The 19,283-nt window shown below is 50.4% G+C and overlaps 8 protein-coding genes across 8 annotated transcripts; 3 read left to right on the top strand and 5 right to left on the bottom strand.

Annotated features, from left to right (window-relative positions):
- Positions 1-38: 38 nt before the first annotated feature.
- On the bottom strand, positions 39-2,602 carry BZA70DRAFT_254688 (Not1 N-terminal domain, CCR4-Not complex component-domain-containing protein). The gene is made up of 3 exons (XM_064910769.1): positions 2,132-2,602; positions 1,946-2,065; positions 39-1,886 (listed from the first exon to the last, which is right to left on the bottom strand). The coding sequence occupies exons 1-3, from the start codon at positions 2,264-2,266 to the stop codon at positions 186-188; spliced, it is 1,956 nt and encodes a 651-aa protein (XP_064771520.1). The 5' UTR covers positions 2,267-2,602; the 3' UTR covers positions 39-185.
- BZA70DRAFT_273852 (HAD-like domain-containing protein) lies at positions 2,603-3,685 on the bottom strand. The gene has a single exon (XM_064911903.1). It carries the CDS (start codon positions 3,633-3,635, stop codon positions 2,901-2,903), a length of 735 nt encoding a protein of 244 aa, XP_064771519.1. The 5' UTR covers positions 3,636-3,685; the 3' UTR covers positions 2,603-2,900.
- Positions 3,686-3,936: 251 nt separating this feature from the next.
- Positions 3,937-7,096, top strand: BZA70DRAFT_254683 (chitin synthase G). Its single transcript, XM_064910768.1, has 4 exons — positions 3,937-4,518; positions 4,576-4,916; positions 4,989-6,141; positions 6,203-7,096. Exons 1-4 carry the CDS (start codon positions 4,070-4,072, stop codon positions 6,981-6,983), a joined length of 2,724 nt encoding a protein of 907 aa, XP_064771518.1. The 5' UTR covers positions 3,937-4,069; the 3' UTR covers positions 6,984-7,096.
- An 84-nt stretch (positions 7,097-7,180) lies between these two features.
- BZA70DRAFT_51673 (uncharacterized protein) lies at positions 7,181-9,892 on the top strand. The gene is made up of 4 exons (XM_064915169.1): positions 7,181-7,396; positions 7,462-7,857; positions 7,929-7,968; positions 8,041-9,892. Exons 2-4 carry the CDS (start codon positions 7,478-7,480, stop codon positions 9,709-9,711), a joined length of 2,091 nt encoding a protein of 696 aa, XP_064771517.1. The 5' UTR covers positions 7,181-7,396; positions 7,462-7,477; the 3' UTR covers positions 9,712-9,892.
- An 18-nt stretch (positions 9,893-9,910) lies between these two features.
- Positions 9,911-13,425, bottom strand: BZA70DRAFT_51738 (formate--tetrahydrofolate ligase-domain-containing protein). The gene is made up of 4 exons (XM_064915170.1): positions 13,104-13,425; positions 12,872-13,016; positions 12,754-12,807; positions 9,911-12,695 (listed from the first exon to the last, which is right to left on the bottom strand). The coding sequence occupies exons 1-4, from the start codon at positions 13,343-13,345 to the stop codon at positions 10,110-10,112; spliced, it is 3,027 nt and encodes a 1,008-aa protein (XP_064771516.1). The 5' UTR covers positions 13,346-13,425; the 3' UTR covers positions 9,911-10,109.
- Positions 13,426-13,942: 517 nt separating this feature from the next.
- Positions 13,943-15,717, bottom strand: BZA70DRAFT_273845 (uncharacterized protein). The gene has a single exon (XM_064911902.1). The coding sequence runs from the start codon at positions 15,221-15,223 to the stop codon at positions 14,291-14,293; it is 933 nt and encodes a 310-aa protein (XP_064771515.1). The 5' UTR covers positions 15,224-15,717; the 3' UTR covers positions 13,943-14,290.
- Positions 15,718-16,609, bottom strand: BZA70DRAFT_273844 (translation machinery-associated protein 16). The gene is made up of 4 exons (XM_064911901.1): positions 16,407-16,609; positions 16,256-16,352; positions 16,063-16,196; positions 15,718-16,002 (listed from the first exon to the last, which is right to left on the bottom strand). Exons 1-4 carry the CDS (start codon positions 16,567-16,569, stop codon positions 15,848-15,850), a joined length of 549 nt encoding a protein of 182 aa, XP_064771514.1. The 5' UTR covers positions 16,570-16,609; the 3' UTR covers positions 15,718-15,847.
- A 390-nt stretch (positions 16,610-16,999) lies between these two features.
- On the top strand, positions 17,000-18,121 carry BZA70DRAFT_234928 (PIN domain-like protein; the record flags this gene model as incomplete). Its single annotated transcript, XM_064910319.1, has 4 exons — positions 17,000-17,151; positions 17,209-17,328; positions 17,389-17,512; positions 17,570-18,121. Coding segments are annotated over 4 exons (948 nt in total), but the record flags the coding sequence as incomplete, so codon positions are not given.
- Between the last annotated feature and the right edge of the window lie 1,162 nt (positions 18,122-19,283).

Here is a 19,283-nt window from a genome sequence, read left to right as displayed (position 1 = left end):
GGGCGCAGTAATCAATGTGTGCTGATTCGCGCCCACACTTTTGTCTATTGAACGGCAACTGCCGAAGTTTTAATTCACCCCAGACTCATAACTATAACCAAAATGATAATAAAACACAGTCGAAACAGTAATAGGAATACACCAAAAGTAAATATAACAAAAAAACAAAACATACATAAGACACATTACATCTCATCCTCCAAATACTGATACTCAAACTCAAAGTTCGCCTTCCGTCTCTGCAGCCAGGTGCCTTCAAAGTCAAAGTACCGATATGTGCCCTGCTCGTAGTCATCGGTGATCACCTTTGGCTCTTCGTGCCGCTGAAACCACGTCAAAAACTTCTTGTGGAATCTCCAGCTCTGCTTCTTCAACTCCTGTGCGGCTAGGTACTGCTGGTACGTTCCTTGCCGGTAGTAAAATACATAAAACAACGTGTCGATGTCGACTTTCTCGTACAGCAATGGATCGTCAAAGACAGCCAGTGGTTCCTGTGGGAAATACGACGCAGTCGGGAACGGTGTCTTGGGCACGTAGTGTTTCGGCTTGTCGGCATCTACCGCCTCTGGACAGCTTCTGAACGACGCCTCAACCATCTTGCTTATCGCTTCTGGGGACGGCGGGTTCTGTACTCTTTCCTTTGCAGTCTCAAACGCAGTTGCCAAATCTTGCAGACCGTTCGGCAGAGGCAGCGCAGGCCTCTCAGAAGAAGTCGTAGTCCCAGACTGCACCAGATCAGGTGTCTTTTCGCGTTGCTGAGAATCCAGGCTTTCAGTGGATTTTTTCAGCGCAGCCTCCATCTCCTTCATATTGAATGCACCATCTTTCTGCGTGGTCGATGAGGCAGCAGATGTTGCAGAATCATTAGAGGCCGCGGGAGCAGCAGCAGCAGGTACGGAAGCCTTCTGAGATTCAGGCTCGGCCGTACTTGTCGCGGCTTTCTCGCTAGATCCGTTCTGAGCCGTTGCGGCAGTGGCTACTGTTGAGAATGATGTCAGTGGTGACGATACAGCCGAAGTAGATCGCGACACTGTTGTTCCCTGCGTCTTCTCCCCTGAAGATTTGCTAGCCGCCGCCGCTGTACCCGAAGGGGGAGGAGGAAGTGGAGCAAGACCCGGTGTATTACTAGCTGCCGCGGCCGCTGCTGCGGCCGCTGCTGAAGCGTACTTCAGACCTTCACCCAACCGCGGAGCCGGTGCAGGCTTCATTGTTGTGCTAGTGATAGTAGATGCCGACGCGGTCGCAGCAGCAGGCGGCGGATTTGCAGCAACAGAGCTAGGTATACTGGTCGAAGTCTTGCCTGACACCTTGCGCACACTTGTCGCTTCTGCCTTTTTGGCTACCAGCAGTGGAACAGTGGGTGTATTAATTTCCTTCTTCTCTTCCTCTTCGTGAACAGAGTGCGAATCCTGGTGGTCGTTGTCGTTCATTCCGAAGAGTTCCTCGTCTTCTTCGAGATTGAGAGAATCGTACATCTCGTCGTCGTCGGCAAAGTCCGCGTCCTGGTTCGATTCGACGTAATACTTGATGTCTTCTTGTATCGATGCTACCTGATCGACCTCAAGATTTCCGTTTTCCAGCAAGCGCAAGATAACCTCGAGTTTCCCCTGATGCCACTTGTGCTGCTCGATTCTGCTTTCGATTTCCGCTATCCGCTCAGCTTTCGAAGTGTCCTTCTTTCCACGCTTAACTGTCGCTTGCAGCAGTTCGAGCTCAGCCTCTTTCTGCTCCACCTGTCGGTCAAGATCCTCAATCATCGACGTGATAAAGTTCGCCATCTCCATCTTTTCTTTCTCACGCGGGTCGAGACGGGTCACGCTGAGACCTTCTTTGCTATAGGCTTTTGTCTTCATTTCTTTCTCACAGGCTTTGAACCGCTCCATCTCCTATATTCATATGATTTGTTGAGTAATGTTCATCAGAAAAATATAAAGATAACACATACCGACTCGATAAGCTTCCGTTGATCAACAAGAGGCTTTTTGTCCTTGATTTCGTTACCGCTCAGCCATGATTTGATCTGATCTCGTAGGCGCTGAAGCTTTTTGATTTCACGCTTAAGGTCCTTTTGATCAATTACAATATTAGCCGTCACTTCCTTCAAATTCTCTTTTCAATCAAGAAGACTTACCTGCTCGAGCTTCTCCTTCTGTGACTGATTTGTGGTCATCATGAGTTTGTCGTAAAGAGCATCGAACGCCTGGACGCCCTCGGCAACGCGCTTCAGTACACGGTCGATCTCCTGTTGCAGCTTTCGTTGCGCCATTGTGTTTCAAGTAGCAGACCGAGTGAGTGATTCGGATGGTAGAAGAACAGAGCTATGCTATGTCTGGTTGATATAAGCTAGATACTGATGCAAATTGCTAGTTTTCGAGATGTGTGATTGAGTTCATAACCCCAATCTAACTATTCGGCAGTGATTCCAGTGTGGTTTCCCCGTGAAGTGCCGTTACTCGCCCAGTCGCAGTAGAAGGCCGTGTGTGGTGAGATCTGGAAGCAGAAAGGGCAGCGAGGATGGAGATGGAAGTTAAGGTGGTTTAGTGCTGGGTGGTTACAAGGACCAAGCCGCAACCTGTATTTCCTTGACTCCTCGCTTTGTATTGTTCTACAAGTCTACAAGTCTACACTAGTAGTCTTGCAATACAGAAATGACTATTGGAGATAAGGATATTATAAGACTGTGACAAATTGCTTTTATATAGCCAATTGTCATGAAGATCAAGCAGAAAGATGTCGTAATGGCCTTATGACGAGCTATTTGTGAATGCATTTAGGGTTTTAATCGTCAAACTACATGAATGCAATGACGGAAGTCATTCAGAAACACATTGAAGACCGAATTTGACATCAATTATAAAGAATATCAAAGACAGCTTAAGCCAGTATTGTAACGCGTAAATCTATAAGCCATACTTTTCATAGTCAATCTCCTCTAGACTGCCCAGAATCTCGCCATTGGTACCGATGATCTCTTCCTTTTTCTCATCAACGACCTCCAGAATTCTTGGATCAGGAACCCAGATAACCTGGCAGCCTGCTGCCTTGGCACCTTCGACGCCGGGAATACCGTCCTCAAACACAAGAGTCTCTTCAGGCTTGATAGGTGTGTCGATGTCACCAGACTTGAGTAGCTCGTCATTGAGTGATTTGAGAGCGACGAGCCAAATATCTGGAGCCGGCTTTCCACGACCTTTCGGGATCCGCTCGTCATCTCCGGTAACCTTGTGAGGCCCAAAGAGCTCGAACATCTCCTGTAGATGTGCGGTTTTGAGAAAGTAGTTTTTGGAGTGGCTCGAAGTTGCAAGCGCGATCGGGATCTTCTTCTCAACTAGTCGGTTGAGGAGCGCGACTGCGCCCGGCATTGGCTTTGTCTCTTTCCACTTCGACTCCTGACGCGCCGAGGTTATTTTAAACAGCTCTTCGGGAGTATACGGCAGTTGTGACCACTCGAGGAACTTTGCGGACGCAGCGGGACCGGGACGACCCTGGAGGTCGGCTTTGATGTGCCAGGGCAGGGAGGGCTTGCCATGTTCGGCGAGGATGGAGTTCGTGGTCTCGGTGTAGATCTCCTCAGAGTTGATGAGGAGGCCGTCCATGTCAAATAGACAGGCGCGGATCTTTGGGCGGGACGTCATCTTGCTGGATCAGTGCTGGAGAGTGGATGTAGTTTTCTTCTGCTGAGGAGGAGCAGAGTGAGTGGAGTAGAGCCAAGATGCAATTAGTCAAATATTACATCATCATGTAGTATTTTGTGACGCGGTCTAAACTCTAACCGACTCGCGTACGACGGAGGCAGCCACCGACAGCAGACATGCACCGGCTGCAGGAGATCCTCGCGGAGGCCGGGCAGAGCGTACGACGGACACAGAAGAACAAAAGTGCGAAACACACCAAGAACCACGATAGTGACGCGTAGAGACCCGTCGCAGGCTGATTGATCTCCGGGATCAGCTGGGCTCGACTCCCATGCGGCTGTGAAACGCGGCTGTGGCTCGGTTTCTATAAATGACTTTCCACCGCCTCTTCCTCTTCTTCAGGCAATAGCAAACCACCGGCACCAGACACCACAATGTCCTATCACCCCATTGGAGATGAATACGAGCACACGGCTGAGGATGAGCAGGTCGACCAGTCCTACGCCATGAGCGAGCTGCCCAGCGACGCAAACTACCCGGACGTCGACCCCGACGAAGACGCGTATTATCTTGCCGCGCCCGACAACCTGCCCCTCGCCTCCTCCGCCTCGGGTATCTACGACCCCTTCGTCAACCAGTCGAATGAAGAGTACGAGTCTAAGGACGGCTTCTCGCACCGGCATCACTCGTACCAGCTCTCGGAGTCGTACATCACCGTCCCCACAGACAGAGCCAGCACATACGCGACCTCCATCATTGACCCTGCCGAACTCGAGGACCGCGAATGGCAGAAGCGCCAAGAGAAAAATACAGAGAATCTGCAGCGATTTGCTACCAGACGCGTCAAACTCGACAAGAATAAAATCTTCAGCGCAAACTACGCGTAAGTTCTACATGTTTTTCCTCTCAGACCCCCTGCGGCGCGATTGACAAAATCTAGTGTACCTTCTCCTCTCAAAAATGGCATTGAGCGCAAGTATATCGATCTCGAATATGGCTCGGACGAGTTCACTCATCTCAGATACACTGCCGCTACGTGCGACCCCGATGAGTTCGTCGGTAAAGGCTACACCCTTCGCCAGAAAATGTACGACCGCAGGACCGAGCTCCTGATTGCAATCACGTATTACAACGAGGACAAGGTGCTCACTGCACGCACATTGCACGGTGTCATGAAAAATGTCCGAGATATCTGTAACCTGAAGCGGACCAGATTCTGGCACAACGGTGGTGCAGCTTGGCAGAAGATTGTCGTCTCGCTCATTTTTGATGGAATTGACCGTAAGCTTATCCCTTGATTCGTTTTGGCGCACGAGTATTCAATTGATACTAACAAAAAATCAATCATGCCAGCCTGCGATAAGGGAACTCTTGACATGCTTGCTGCTATTGGTATCTACCAGGAGGGTGTCTTGCGTAAGGATATCGACGGCCAGGAGACCGTCGCTCATATCTTTGAGTACACGACCCAATTCTGCGTGACTCCAAACCAAGAGCTGATTCGCCCGACCGAGGGCGCGGCCGACAATCTTGCTCCGGTCCAAATGATTTTCTGCCTCAAGCAGAAAAACGCAAAGAAGATCAACTCGCATCGCTGGCTCTTCAACGCCATCGGTAAAACTATCAACCCCGAAATCTGCATTCTTCTCGATGCAGGAACAAAGCCCGGGAGCAAATCTCTGCTCGCCCTCTGGGAAGCTTTCTACAACGATAAAAATCTTGGAGGAGCATGTGGCGAGATCCATGCTATGCTGGGTCGTCACAACAGGAATCTGCTCAATCCCCTGGTGGCAGCTCAAAACTTTGAGTACAAGATCTCGAATATTTTGGATAAACCCTTGGAGTCTTCTTTTGGATACATCAGTGTTCTTCCTGGTGCGTTTTCGGCCTACAGATTCAGGGCCATCGAAGGTGTTCCTCTACAGCAATACTTCCACGGCGATCAGACGCTCGCCAAGCGACTTGGAAAAAAGGGTGTGGAAGGAATGAACATTTTCACGAAAAACATGTTTTTGGCCGAAGACCGAATTCTCTGCTTTGAGGTTACTTTCAAGAAGGGGTGCAAATGGCATTTGGCCTACGTCAAGGCTGCAAAGGCCGAGACTGATGTTCCCGACCGAGCGCCGGAGTTCATCTCTCAACGTCGACGTTGGCTGAATGGTTCATTCGCGGCTTCCGTCTACGCTCTTATGCATTTTACCCGCATGTACAGAAGTGGCCACAACATCTTCCGTCTGTTTATGTTCAACATTCAATCTCTCTATAACTTGGTCCAGATCTTCTTGACTTGGATCAGTCTTGCATCGTTCTATCTTACGACTACCATTGTCTTGTATCTGGCGGCCGACCCGACTTATATGGGTCAGAAAGCAGCTGATAACGCGCCTACGATGCCAATCCCGAATCAAAGAAACGTCAACAAGATTATCGCGGTCGTAGTAGATTATCTCTACGTCGGCATGCTGGTGTTATCCTTCCTTTTAGCACTTGGAAATCGACCGAAGGGGTATGTATGAGTGCGCTTCTCTAGAGCAAAAATTGATGCTAACGAGCTTTCATCAATTTAGTTCCAAGTACTGGTATTATTTTGCAATCACAATGTTTGGAGTTATTCAGTACTACGCCCTGGTCATCTCGTTCATGCTCGTCGCTCAAACCCTAGGCTCAGCCGATTTCGCAAAAGCACCGGATCAGAGTCTTGTCAGTTACATCTTTGGCTCGATCCCGCTTTTGATTGTCATTGCCCTCGTTTCAACTTACGGTGTCTATCTGCTCTCTGCGATCTTCTACCTCGATCCCTGGCATATGCTCAACAGTTTCACGCAGTACACGTTTTTCATGCCGAGCTTCACAAATATCCTCAATGTCTACGCGTTTTGCAATTGGCACGATGTTTCATGGGGTACCAAGGGCTCAGACAGCGCCGACGTTCTTCCGTCTGTGCACACTAAGAAAACCGAGGATGGTGAAGCTGTCATTGTCGAGGAGCCGGATCTGCCACAAGAAGACATCGACGCTCTTTTCCACGAGACCGTGACGCGTGCGCTGACGAAATACGTACCGCCTGCGAACGACAACAAGAGCAGTCTCGACGACGCGTACCGAAACTTCCGCACCAATCTCGTGATTGCCTGGATTCTATCAAACATGATTGTCGTCTTTGCAATCACGTCGACCAGTCTGCAGGGCATCATTCCGAGCGAGACGAATGAGGCCGTCACAACGAAACGAAAGAACTTCTTCGCGCTGCTGCTCTGGGCGACTGCGATTATTTGTCTCATTCGTCTTTGTGGAAATATGCTTTTCCTCTTCAAGACGAGTATTCTGTTTTGCGTCATGAAACGCTAGAGACGTAAACACATGTAAAAATTAGTGATTTGGGTTATATATTCTATGTGTGATCTTTTGGATTCTTTGCATATTAATGAAAACGAATATCTTACTCTCCTTGGATCAATTATAAGTTACGAGCAATCCGACAATTAGTAGTAAAGTTGACCGGAGTCCGGCTCGAGGTTGACGTCGCCGCGGCCGCAGCGGCTGTGCTCATCTTCGTGAAAGTCAAACGGAGACAGATGACTGCTGCGCCCTGATCCGACTCTCAGAAAGTATTGCGGCTCAGACCTGAGCTTCACTTCTCTATATCTTATCCTGTTTGCTCGTCCAGCTCAGTTCAGGCTTATAGAACTGGCATTGATACATTTGCAATGACAGATCCGCAGGATTTACTGGGGGTGCTAATCGTCGTTGTTTACAGAGGTGTAAGTTCTGTCAGAGACTACTTTTGAACTTGAATTTGATCTTTGCTCACATTCTATGTCTTCAGCTTGGATTACGAACCGATGAAGTTCCTCCGGAAAGGAAACTGTACTGTATCTGCACGATTGCGCATACTTCTGAACGGACAGAGGACTCCACGCATTCCGGGAAAGCCTGCGATACATGGTACTCAACTCTCTCCTCATCCACACCTTCGCCATACCTCGACACGAAAACTTACAGACTCGTTTTCTAGGGACTCGCAATTACGATTCGACATATACCCCGGGATTGAATACCTCACGTTAAAGTTAGCAGTCTTCTACGAAGAGGACGGTAAGCCGAAAGTCCTCGGGAGCACCGAAATCAGCATAAAGCCTGCGCTCGAGAGGCCGATAACTACCCGCGGTGGCTCTGACGAGGGGTATGATCTGGATGATATTCCTATTTATTGGAAGGATGAGTGAGTTGCATTCTTATCTTTGTTGTTTTCTGTGGATCAACAGGCAGTTACTGACGACTACGCGATTTTAGGGAGGTGGGCAATATGAGTCTGGAAATGTCGTTCTATAAGGTATTTACCGCGCTAGCTCAGACACTTCTCCTACCGGCTATTTTCCGAGATCAGAACTAACAATATACTCAGAACCCGAAAACCACGCAAAAGAACAGACGCTCTGTGGGTCAGGCAGAACAACTACCACAGCCCACGCCGACACCGCAGCCAGTCAAACAAATAAACATCCAGCACCCTCCACCGGTTCAACGCACTCCCATTCCACAATCACTCCCCAACTTTTATCCGCCGTCACAACCACAGGTACCAATGCCGTCAGTGTCGTCTCCACTGCCGTCCCCACCAGCGCACTTTGTCCCGCCGGCGCCGTACCTACCCGGTCCACCGCTCCCTCCTAGACGCCGAACCGTCTCCCCTGAGCGGGCGAACCGGAGCCAGTTTGGGTCTGTGCCGGAGTTTCGAAATAGCAGCCAGTCTCCGAGTCGCACTGGTCAGAGGGTAGTTGAGATGCAGCAGAACAATTATCTGCCGCCGCGGACTTTGACGCCGGATGCTGATGCGTTTGCGCGGCAGCAACATCCTGCTTTTCTAAATCCTCAGGGGTGGGATAATACTGGCGCGTTTACACCTCAGATCCCATCAACTATACCAGCCGCTCGACGCAGCTCGGAGATGTCATCTCCATCAATTCCAGCCTATGAGCCACCACAGCCAATTTTCCCTGCGGAAAGAACAGAGCGGCAGTTTAACGTGCCGCAGCAGTACTCCACCGACCCGTCGCGGAGGTACTCGGCTCCAAACCACGCGCCTGCTACGCCAGAGATGAGCTCTGGCTACTTTACAGATCCGGCGAATTCGCGATCGACTCCTGCTACTCCACTGTACCCCACGTCTCATAATATGCATCCTCATAGCTCACCGATCATGCAGGCTTCCCACGAGCAGATGCAGGAGAATTATCATAGAGGGTCCTACGCTTCTGAGGAGCCAATATCGCCGTTACAGCCTCGGCCAATGACATTCACGAACGGAAGCGCAAATAAGCGGTCGCCATCTACATTTTCGAGATTAAGCTACTCGGAAAGCGTATTTCAAGAGTTGGCATCTGCTGAACTATCTCCGCGCGTGTATGCGCCAGACATGTTTGATCGCAGCGAGACGCATACGGTGCCTCCACCTGCTACCCCAGTTCCGCAGCAACCAGTTCATCCATCCCCACAGCCGTCTGCTGCTTCCGAAAGCAGGAAAGTTCCTCGGAAACCCTTACCAAAGAATAGTCCGCTCGCCGCACAGCTCCAGTCAGACAGCAACACCATGAAACTGCCACACCTCCCCGGCGGCTGGGATACCTCGCCTGTATCCGAGGACCCTCCTCGAAAGTCTCAGACGCCGCCGCAACCCTCTGCCGTCCGTCGCGTGCCTGTCCCCGCTCCTGCTCCCGCTCCTGCTCCGCCACCAGTGTTTGCCTCCGCCGCATCGATCGCGCTCTCGCCCGCGCTCCAGAAACTCGACATCACGCGCACGCGCCGCGGCAAAACCGACCCAGACAGCGACGAACTCCAGCCGTCGTCGCACGCACCCGAACTCGGCACGCAAGAAGGGCTCGAGACGTTATCTGCTGTGAGCCCCGAGCACCGAAAGATGATGGCCCGGCGCGAGGAGGTCAGACGGCAGAAGATGATGGAGGAGAAAGCGAGGTTGGCGGGTACTCCGCCTTTGCCGCCGAAGATTCCGAGGGGGATTACCAAAGAGGAGTGGGAGGCTTTGGCAGCGGCGAGGAGGAAGTCGAGTTACGATTGATAGATCTTTGAGCACGCACAGGACATAAAATCTACATTTTTTTTACTTTTTACGTCGTCATTTTCGTTACTGCATGATTGGCTTGGATATATATTTCGTCTGCTTTTACTTTACGTTCGATTTCAATTTTTTTGTATATGCATTTTGAGTTTGAAGATAGTATCGTTCATTGTCAGACAACCTAGAAAGTACAGCGAGAGAGAATGAATGATCTCTACAGTGAATTTATAACTATAACCTATGCTTATTTATTTTGACTATATCAGACCGGTACCAAAACACGAAAACAGAAATAAAATCAAGAACTTTTAGCGACTTGCAAAGCAAATCTTTATAGCAGCCCTATATACGGACTACATATCTATATCTCTAGAACAAGTTCATGCAGCACCGCCGTCTTAGAACAAACCCTCAATATTCCCGTCCTCAGAGACCTCGACGTCCATGAACCCACAGTGCGTAGGCAATCCCGGAATCGTCTGAATCTCCGCCGCAAGCGCGTACAAGTACCCCGCGCCCACAGATGCGCGCACATCACGAATCGGCACGGTGAAGTTTGAAGGAACGCCCTTGAGCGCGGGATCGTGCGACAGACTGTACTGCGTCTTGGCGACGCAGATCGGCAGGTTGCCAAAGCCCTGGCGGGTGTAAGTTTCGATTTTCTCGCGCGCGAGATCGCTGAGCTCGACTTTGTCGGCACCATACATCTTCTTCGCGATCGCGTTGAGCTTCTCCTCGACCGAGGAGTTGAGATCGTACAACAATTCGAAGTTGTTGCTGTCGGACTTGTTCGCAGCGGCGACGACGCCCTCTGCGAGCGCAATCGAGCCCTTTCCGCCCTCGGCCCAATGGTTAGAGACAATCGCGTCGTCGGCACCCGCGGCAATAGCTGCTTCGCGGATACACTCGACCTCGGCAGGTGTGTCGGTTTCAAACTGGTTGATAGCAACAACGACAGGCAGGCCGTACTGCTTTGCGTTCTCGATCTGCTTGCCGAGATTGGCGCAGCCGTTACGGAGAAGCTCGACGTTCTCCTGACGGTACACTTCAGGGAGAGCAACTCCGGGAGTAACGTTAGGACCACCGCCGTGGAGCTTCAGAGCACGAACGGTTGCGACAATGACGACCACATCGGGAACCAAGCCACTCGAACGGCACTTGATGTTGAAGAATCGCTCACCACCCATCGTGAAATCGAAACCAGCTTCAGTGACAACATATCCGGTCTTCTCAGCCTCGTTTTCGCCGGGTTCAGTACCAGCAAGCTTCAACGCGATCTTGTCTGCCAAAACCGAGTTCGCGCCGATCGAGATGTTGGCAAAAGGACCAGCGTGAACAAACACAGGAGTACCCTCGAGAGTCTGCATCAACGTAGGCTTAATAGCATCCTTCATCAACGCAGTGAGCGCACCTCCAGCACCTATATCGTCGCAGGTGATAGGTTCACCGGACTTTGACGAGGCGACCACCATCCGTCCAAGACGCTCGCGCATATCCGACAGCGAGCTTGAAAGCGCCAAAACTGCCATGCACTCGCTCGCGACAGTAATATCAAAACCAGTCTCGCGAGTGTGGCCCTTTTCAGCGGGACCCTGGCCGATGGTGATTCCACGAAGATGACGGTCGTTGCAATCGACCACACGACGCCAGGTGATAGTCTCAGGGTCGATGTCAAGACGGACGAACTTTGAGACTTCCTCAGGAGTGAGATCATCAGGGTTGGTCTTGTTGATTCCGAGTTTCTCGAGACGACGGAGCATCACAGGAGAAAACTTGCGGACTCCCTGCTTAGCAGGAACAAGACGCTTGTAGAGCGCAGCGTCCTTCTGAGACCGCTCGTGGAACATGCGTGTGTCGATAGCAGCCGCCAATAAATTTGTGGCAGCACCAATCGCGTGAATATCGCCGGTTAAATGCATGTTGAATTCGTCCATGGGAATAACTTGCGCGTAACCGCCGCCAGCGGCACCACCCTTGATACCAAAGGTAGGACCCATTGAAGGCTGGCGAACGTTGGCAAACGCAATCTTTCCGAGATGCGCACCAAGAGCCTGGACCAAGCCTACAGTGGTAGTGGACTTACCTTCTCCAAGAGGAGTAGGAGTGATACCCGTGACGAGAATGTACTTGCCGTTCTTGCGGTGCTTCAGGCGGTCAAGAACAGAGAGCTGAACTTTAGCCTTGTACGATCCGTAGCTCTCGAGCTCGTTGTCGGTGATGCCAATCTCCTTTGCAAGATCACGAACGTTCTTAGGCTTTTGGCTACGAGAGATCTCAAAGTCACTGGGGACTTTTTCAAGAACTTTCAGTGGTAGTGGGGTGATATGTCGCTGTGCCTGTTGCTCATAGAAGCGCTTTGCAGAGTCAACAACGTTCTGAAGAAGCATAGCAACAGTCATTGGCCCAACACCACCAGGCACCGGCGTGATCTTTGACGCAACTTTTGAGGCGGAAGCATAATCAACGTCTCCGACGAGGCGCTGACCCGACTTTCGCGATGAATCAGGAATAAAATTTGTCCCGACGTCGATGACTACGGCACCAGGCTTGATCCATTCTCCTTTAACAAACTGGGCTTGACCAATAGCAGAGACAATGACGTCTGCCTCCTTGACGTAGCTCTCGATGTTCTTGGTACGAGAATGGCAGACAGTGACCGTCGCGTCTGCGTTGCGCAGAAGCGAGGCAACCGGACTTCCGACAATGTCGCTACGGCCCAGGACAACAACTCGCTTACCAGAAAGCTCGACACCAGCGTTCTGCAGCAGAACCATGACACCCTTCGGAGTGCAGGGGACAAAGAGAGGTGAGCCACCTCGTTTGGCCAGTTCACCTGCGTTCAGAGGACCAAATCCATCGACATCTTTCTCTGGAGCGACGGCGTTGGTAACCGCAATCTCAGAGATATGCCGAGGAACGGGAAGTTGGACGAGCACACCGTGCACGGATGGATCGTTGTTGAGATCAGAGATCTCAGAGAGCAGCTATGAAGACAGTTTAGATTTGCCCGCACTTTAGTATTAAGCGAATGCGGATTCATACCTCAGCCTCAGTGATATCCTCGGGGAATTTTTTCAAGGTGCAGACAATATTAGCCTATGACTTGGTGTTAGCATCATAATAATATCTGTATTCAATTGACATATAAGTTTCGACATACCTCTTCAGCAGCCTTCAGTTTCATGCGCACATAGGTGCTAGAATCCGGACGCCCGCCCACTTGAATGATAGTAAGCGAGGGCTTGAACTGTGGATTGGTCGCCTGAATCGAGCTGATCTCTTCATTAATTGATTCGCGGATCGATCTGTAAAGGCAGAACTGTTAGCATCAGGAAATTCAGGGATTAGGCGACTGAGCCGCGCGGTGAGTCAGGGATCTAGATCCGACATACTTTGCAAGAGACTTTCCGTCGATAATCTCGCCAGACTCCACATATTCGTCTGCAACAGCGGCAGCAGATGAAACGCCAGAACTCCTACTAGTAGAGCTCGAGCCGAATGACCGCTTCGCGTCTCCGAGGGATTGAATCGGCAGGTTTCGCGAGCGAATGTAGAAGGTTAGGGCTGTAGACTCCGCGACGAGGCGGTGCCTGCTGAGGCGTGGCGGTGACCGTCTTGAGACGCGGGAAAACATTGTTTCGGAAGATCAAAGGGGATTGCTGAGAGGGTGGTGTAGAGTGATCTGCACTGGAATCCAATGTATATTGTATTGACAGGGCCGGATCGAAATCAAGCGCGGTGGTCGGAATAACACTGGAGTTGAATAGGTGTGAAGACCAAATCAAAAAATTCGGACTATTGCCAATTCAGCTGCAGATGGACCAAATCAAGAGAAAACTGGTGTATGTCAAGATGAGTGCTCCTCTTCAACAATACTAGTCTATCACTGGATTCTAGCTCGAATTTAGCCGTTGGTAGTCGAGTCTATAAGTTTTGAATCACAATCAGTACTTCGGTACTCAAGCGCATAAAACGCAGCAAGGAGAACCCATATAACAAACCTACCAAATATATTCCAAGACCTGATAACCCAACAACAGATCTATATTACTGCGGATACGGATCTCCCCTGTTCTTGGATGCAAGCCTAGTACTTCTGCAGACAATGAGAGTCCAGGTGCGGTCGCCTGAAAATTTACCGCGATGCGTGGCGTTCATGTCAATCTGAGCTTAAATGTCAGCACCAAGGTGCTCGTGCCACGGTCCAGAAGGTTGCATAAGTAACGAAGAACTACATTATTGAGCATGAAGTATCTAATATCGTTCAGGTCTATAATACAGGACAATAACTGTGCAAACAAAAGCATCAAAAAAGGCAATCAGAAAGACGCGAAGAAACGCTCAAAGCATGAAAGACGAAGCAGAACAAACAAACTAGAAATACCAAAAACCAGACCGCAACTCGTTATCATTTAACAGCGACATTTCGTGACAAAAAATCTAAATACTCCAAAAACAAGCTAGATGTAAAAAAATACATGAACGAAAACATACAAACACCGGCAAAGCTTCAAGAGAAAGGGTAGCGGAGCAAAACATAACAGGTGAACAGGAGCATTCCAAGCGATTTGAAGAGGCATTACGACTGCTTGCGTTCAATCAAGTTTGGCTTGGCTCTGATAGCAGTCATAGTAGCAGGATTGAAGACCGTCGAACGGAAATTCGAAGTAGCCAACGAATCTCTGATGCCGATTGACTCTCGTATGCTCTGGTCCTCTTGACTGTCATATGTCGCGCCCGAGTAGACCGACATGCCCCTGTTCTCGCTAGATGTGTAGTATGGTGCGGCTGGGTTCATGTAAACTGGGTCTTGCGCATCGGTATACGGTTGTTGCTGCTGCTGGGCGAAAGCGCTGTAGTCGCTCTGCTGTTGTTGCATTGATGGGGCTCCTGAAGACGCGCCCGCGTGCTCGATCGGCATCTCGGGAATTGGGGGAACATATGAAGGAGAGCTCGGATTCGACCGGTTGATGACGCCGGGAATGTACGCGATGGGGATGATGTTTGATGCACGGGTGATGGTCGAGTCGGCGACGGAGTGAACGGTATGTGTTGATTGGGCGTCATCGGCGATATTATAGACGTCATTTCTTGGGCTCGATAGGACAGACGATACCCGGTCGGGCTTCTCATCATCGCCGCCGAACGAGTTCGAGAGCCGAGCCACGGTAGCGCGACTTCTCTTCCTGCGATAGAAAAGGAAGAGCGCGACGAGGACTATAGCGACGAAAGCCAAACCACCAACCACACCACCCGCGATCGCACCCGTATTTGTCGAATGAGAAAAGTGACCTGCCGCAGCAGCAGAAGTAGCTGCCGCGCTGGCGGAGGCAGAAGCGCTCGAGCTCGAACTGTCCAGGGAGACGCAGTAAGTTGCCGCGCAGCTGGAACACGTCTGTAGAGTTAACTGGCACTGCTCGTTGTCATCACAAGTCGGGCACGAAGGATTTGTGTCGTTGCATGTGACGCAAGCGCGCCCAAACAAACGCATGCCCATATATAAGGATTCCATGGCTGTTGCGAAAGAGTCCGAGATGGAAAAACCTGGAGTGGAGCTAAGGAGGCCTGGTGAGGAAGAAAGTGGTGACAGGAGAGGTCGTTTAGAATGTGCCTGCGGCTAAGCGGATGTGGCATAGATCCACACATTTTCGTAGTTTATGCCGACCGAGCGCCAACTGGCTAGCGGCTCTATATTTTAGGGGGCTTGCAGTTGGAAAATATTGAAGGTCTTCTTATTCTTGATCTTCTGAACATTGTGTAGAGGCAGGAACTGAATTGTATAGAAAATGAGCGAACAGGAAACGGTGCTGTGATAGAAGTCCACGTTGCTCTGGATCTCGATTTCCAGAAGGCTTATTATTATTACACTTCGACTTTTGGGAATACGTCGAATTCAAGATCTGGAGCAGCAGACTTACTCGACCTTTCTTTTAAACACGATTTCGTGCTGTTTTGAAGGCATCAGGGCCCATAGATTCAGTATAGCTGTAGTGACCGTGGAAACTTACTCAGGTACCGTACCTGGTAGCTCGTTGGCATGATACAGATTGCAGTGAAAACTCCACTTCTCATTGACAATCTCTCGTACTATATCTATATCGTACACAAAACAAAACGAAAAAATTCAACAATGCAGCTACATTTCCATAGAACTTCCGTCTTTGGCCTCGGCAACTTGCAGGCCTCCTTCCTTTGCTATCCGAACAAATTTCAGCAGTCCCATTCCGTTCCACTCTTCGTTCCAATCTCTAAAAGCCTTTACTATATTCTTGTCCAACAAGTTCGGTACATCTATTTTATTACCAAGTATTAGCATCCATCACTCACAAGATCACTTGGAGGTAGACTTACAGAATCCAGTTTTGAACTCCTCCATCTCGAACTCGCGTCGAGTTTGCAGTGCGTCTTGACGGCTGGACGACGGTCTGCCTGGTCTTCGGCTGGCCTGCAGCTGCTGGATTTCAGCATCATCACGGCTTATGAACCTTCAGCACATTGTTAGCATTGCTCTTTGCAGACAACACAAGCATACATGGAGACTCACTCTTGGATCATGGACTTGATCTCTTCCTCAGTGAAGGCAGTCTTGTCTTTGTTCTCTTCCCGGTCGACGCAGCTTCTCAGGAACCTGAATCTCAAAACTATTAAATGTCAGCAAACCGCTCGCATATCGCACTGACACTAACACTCCCTACCTTGCACATCACGAACCGAACTGCGCTCCATCTTCTGCTTGGTGACCTTCCTCTCTCGCAAAGTAGCACGATTCAGCTGCTGGAACTTCCGAGCTTTAGGATGCACGCCGCTTCCCGCCTTCAGCTTCTGCTCGACCTTCTTTAACGACTTTGCAATAGGCATCTCTATCTCAAACTCACAAACTGTTGCAAGTTGCTGCAGTGCTGTGAAATAATTTCATGTCGGTCGCAGTTGGGAGTTTTTTTTCGGGCATTTAAACTTTATCCGTGCGGCGCCGGTGTCTCGGACCCAGAAATGTGAGCGTCGCACACGCGAACAGCACGCGCGGAGGAAGAACAACCGCAGCAGGAAGAAACGGCAGCTTCCTTCGGACTTGCAAAGATCTTTGGTTTTAGTCTCTCGCACCTTTCATCCTGTATTTGCCTCCTATTTCCCCTCTACACGCGCTAGTTGCTGGCGTACTGCGCTCTTCATCGCCAGATACGTGACCGTGCGCTTGTTCTGTAAACAATAGGGTCATCGCGATGGGAATTTCAGGTACTGCGGGCGTTTGTCACATCTAGCACAGTTCCAGGCAGCTAACCACGTCTCCACAGGACTGCTTCCGTTGCTGAAGTCGATTCAGCAGCCTACGCATATCAAGGAATTTGCGGGCCAAGTTGTTGGAGTCGATGGCTACGTCTGGCTTCATCGAGGCGCCATTGCGTGCGCGGTTGACCTCGCGCTCGGAAGGCCTACACGCAAGTAAGCTCGCTGCTGAGTAGCTGTGCCGTACTTGTACCGTTTCTGACTCCTGTGTAGATATGTGGATTATGCAATGCACCGCGTGCATATGTTACAGCATTATGGCGTGAAGCCGTACCTTGTCTTCGATGGTGCCAATCTCCCAAGCAAGCGACACACAGAGATTGAGCGGAAGAAGTAAGTGTTTGCTCCAGGATTACTAGGCAGAGGTCATTAACATTTGACTGATTATCTTAGATCGCGTGACGAGGCTAGACAAGAGGTTATGAAGCTGTTTCGTGCAGGGCGCTCGTCTGAGGCCTATCAGTGTTGTCAGAAAGCGATAGACATCACACCCACAATGGCGTCTCTATTCATCAGAGTAAGCTGCTATTTGCTAATCGCCTCTACTTCTACTGGAGCTAATAGTATATCATAGTCCCTGGAGAAAGAAAGCATCCCCTATGTGGTAGCACCTTACGAAGCCGACGCGCAACTCGCCTATCTAGAGAAAAAGAACATCATATCCGCCGTGGTCTCTGAGGACTCTGACCTCCTGGTCTTTGGAGTTCGCTGTCTTTTGACAAAGCTGAACGAATACGGCGATTGTATCGCTATAAAGCGGTCAAAGCTTGGAGAGTGCAAAGATCTCGACCTGTCGTCGTTTGACGATACGCTATTTCGACATATGGCCATCCTTTCAGGATGTGATTATACCCCCGGAATACCCAACGTCGGACTCAAAAAGTCTCACATGTATCTCAAAAGATACAAAAACGCGGAGCGTGCCATGCAGTTCATGGCTTTGGACGGGAAGATTAATATCCCGATGGGCTTCCGCAGCGAGTTTGAGCGCGCAGATATAACATTCAAGCATCAGCGTGTTTACGATCCGATTGAGGAGAAAGTTGTCATGTGGACAAAACCAGTTGGCTATGAACTGCCTGCTGAGCTTGACCATGCAGTTGGCCCGTATGTCGTCCTCATTTAACAGCTATAGTCCGAGATGTCATTTTATACTAACGTTTGACCATCATAGACCAGTAGAGGATGATCTAGCCAAGGGAATCGCGCGTGGGCTGATTGACCCGTCCACTCACAAGCCTATCCCCGATATCGGTTCACCAGGGAAGACTCGCCCCTCAGCAGACCGCTTGCCAGGCGCCAAAATCACACAGTATATCCGTAAGTTCTACCCCTTCTATCCCTTCTATCCTTCTGTCTACTCATCGCGCTTGCTAAGACCCAACAGGCACGAGCCCCAGTAAACGCTCCAAACTTCAAGATATCACAAACACAGAAGCAGCCGCCCGCAAAAGCTCCCCGTCAAAATCCCCAGCAAAATCCTCGAAGCACAGCCTCCCATTCGAACGCACCAACACAGATACCACGGTTGCGAAGCGGGTGCGCGCACTCTCACCTCCCAGTTCCGGCAAAGGCGACGAAAACCGATCTGCTCGGGTCGTGGTTAGCAGTCAGTATTTTGCGTCTGCGACGAAAAGCTTGAGTTCGCCTCGGGCGTGGTATTCAAGCTCTAATTATGATCATGAGGTCAGCGCTGAAACAATCGCGGAGGCCTTTAGTGAGATTGAGTACGGCCCGCCGAGAGAGAGCGGGAGCCAGGAAAAGACCAAAGATGTGGCCAGAGAAGGCAGAACTACGAAAGAGTTTATGGCCAAAACAGTAAGCTCGACGGAGGTGCATGAGGTGCAGAGAGAAGCTACGATAGTCGACTCTGACGCCTCGTCACAGGCAGCAGAAGACTGCACGCCGGAAACACCGCAGTCCCGCTTTGCGGCCTTTGAACTGACACACTCGATCACGTCGAAATCCAGAACCGAGATCTCTTCTGTAAATCGGGTATCATTTACAAGCACATGTGCGCGGCCGAAACCAACTTCTGAAGCCAAGACACCTCAGTCTTCTCGCCCGATGTCTACAGCTTGCATTACTGGTCTACCCACTCCACCTTCCTCCTTTGCGTCCACGCCAGTCACGGCCTCAGTCACTCCCCTCCCCATAAGAAACCGATTTGAGCAATTTTCCGCCTCTCCTGCACTTTCTCAAAACACCCCGCCATCCGGAATCACCACACCGCGCGCCACCACGCCCATGGGGAGATTCATAAAGACACCGGCCCTCCATCGATCTGG

This window comes from Myxozyma melibiosi, assembly GCF_037950935.1.
Source record: "Myxozyma melibiosi strain Phaff 52-87 chromosome Unknown BZA70scaffold_1, whole genome shotgun sequence".
Classification (NCBI taxonomy): Eukaryota; Fungi; Ascomycota; class Lipomycetes; order Lipomycetales; family Lipomycetaceae; genus Myxozyma; species Myxozyma melibiosi.
This window is presented reverse-complemented; position numbering and strand designations above follow the sequence as displayed.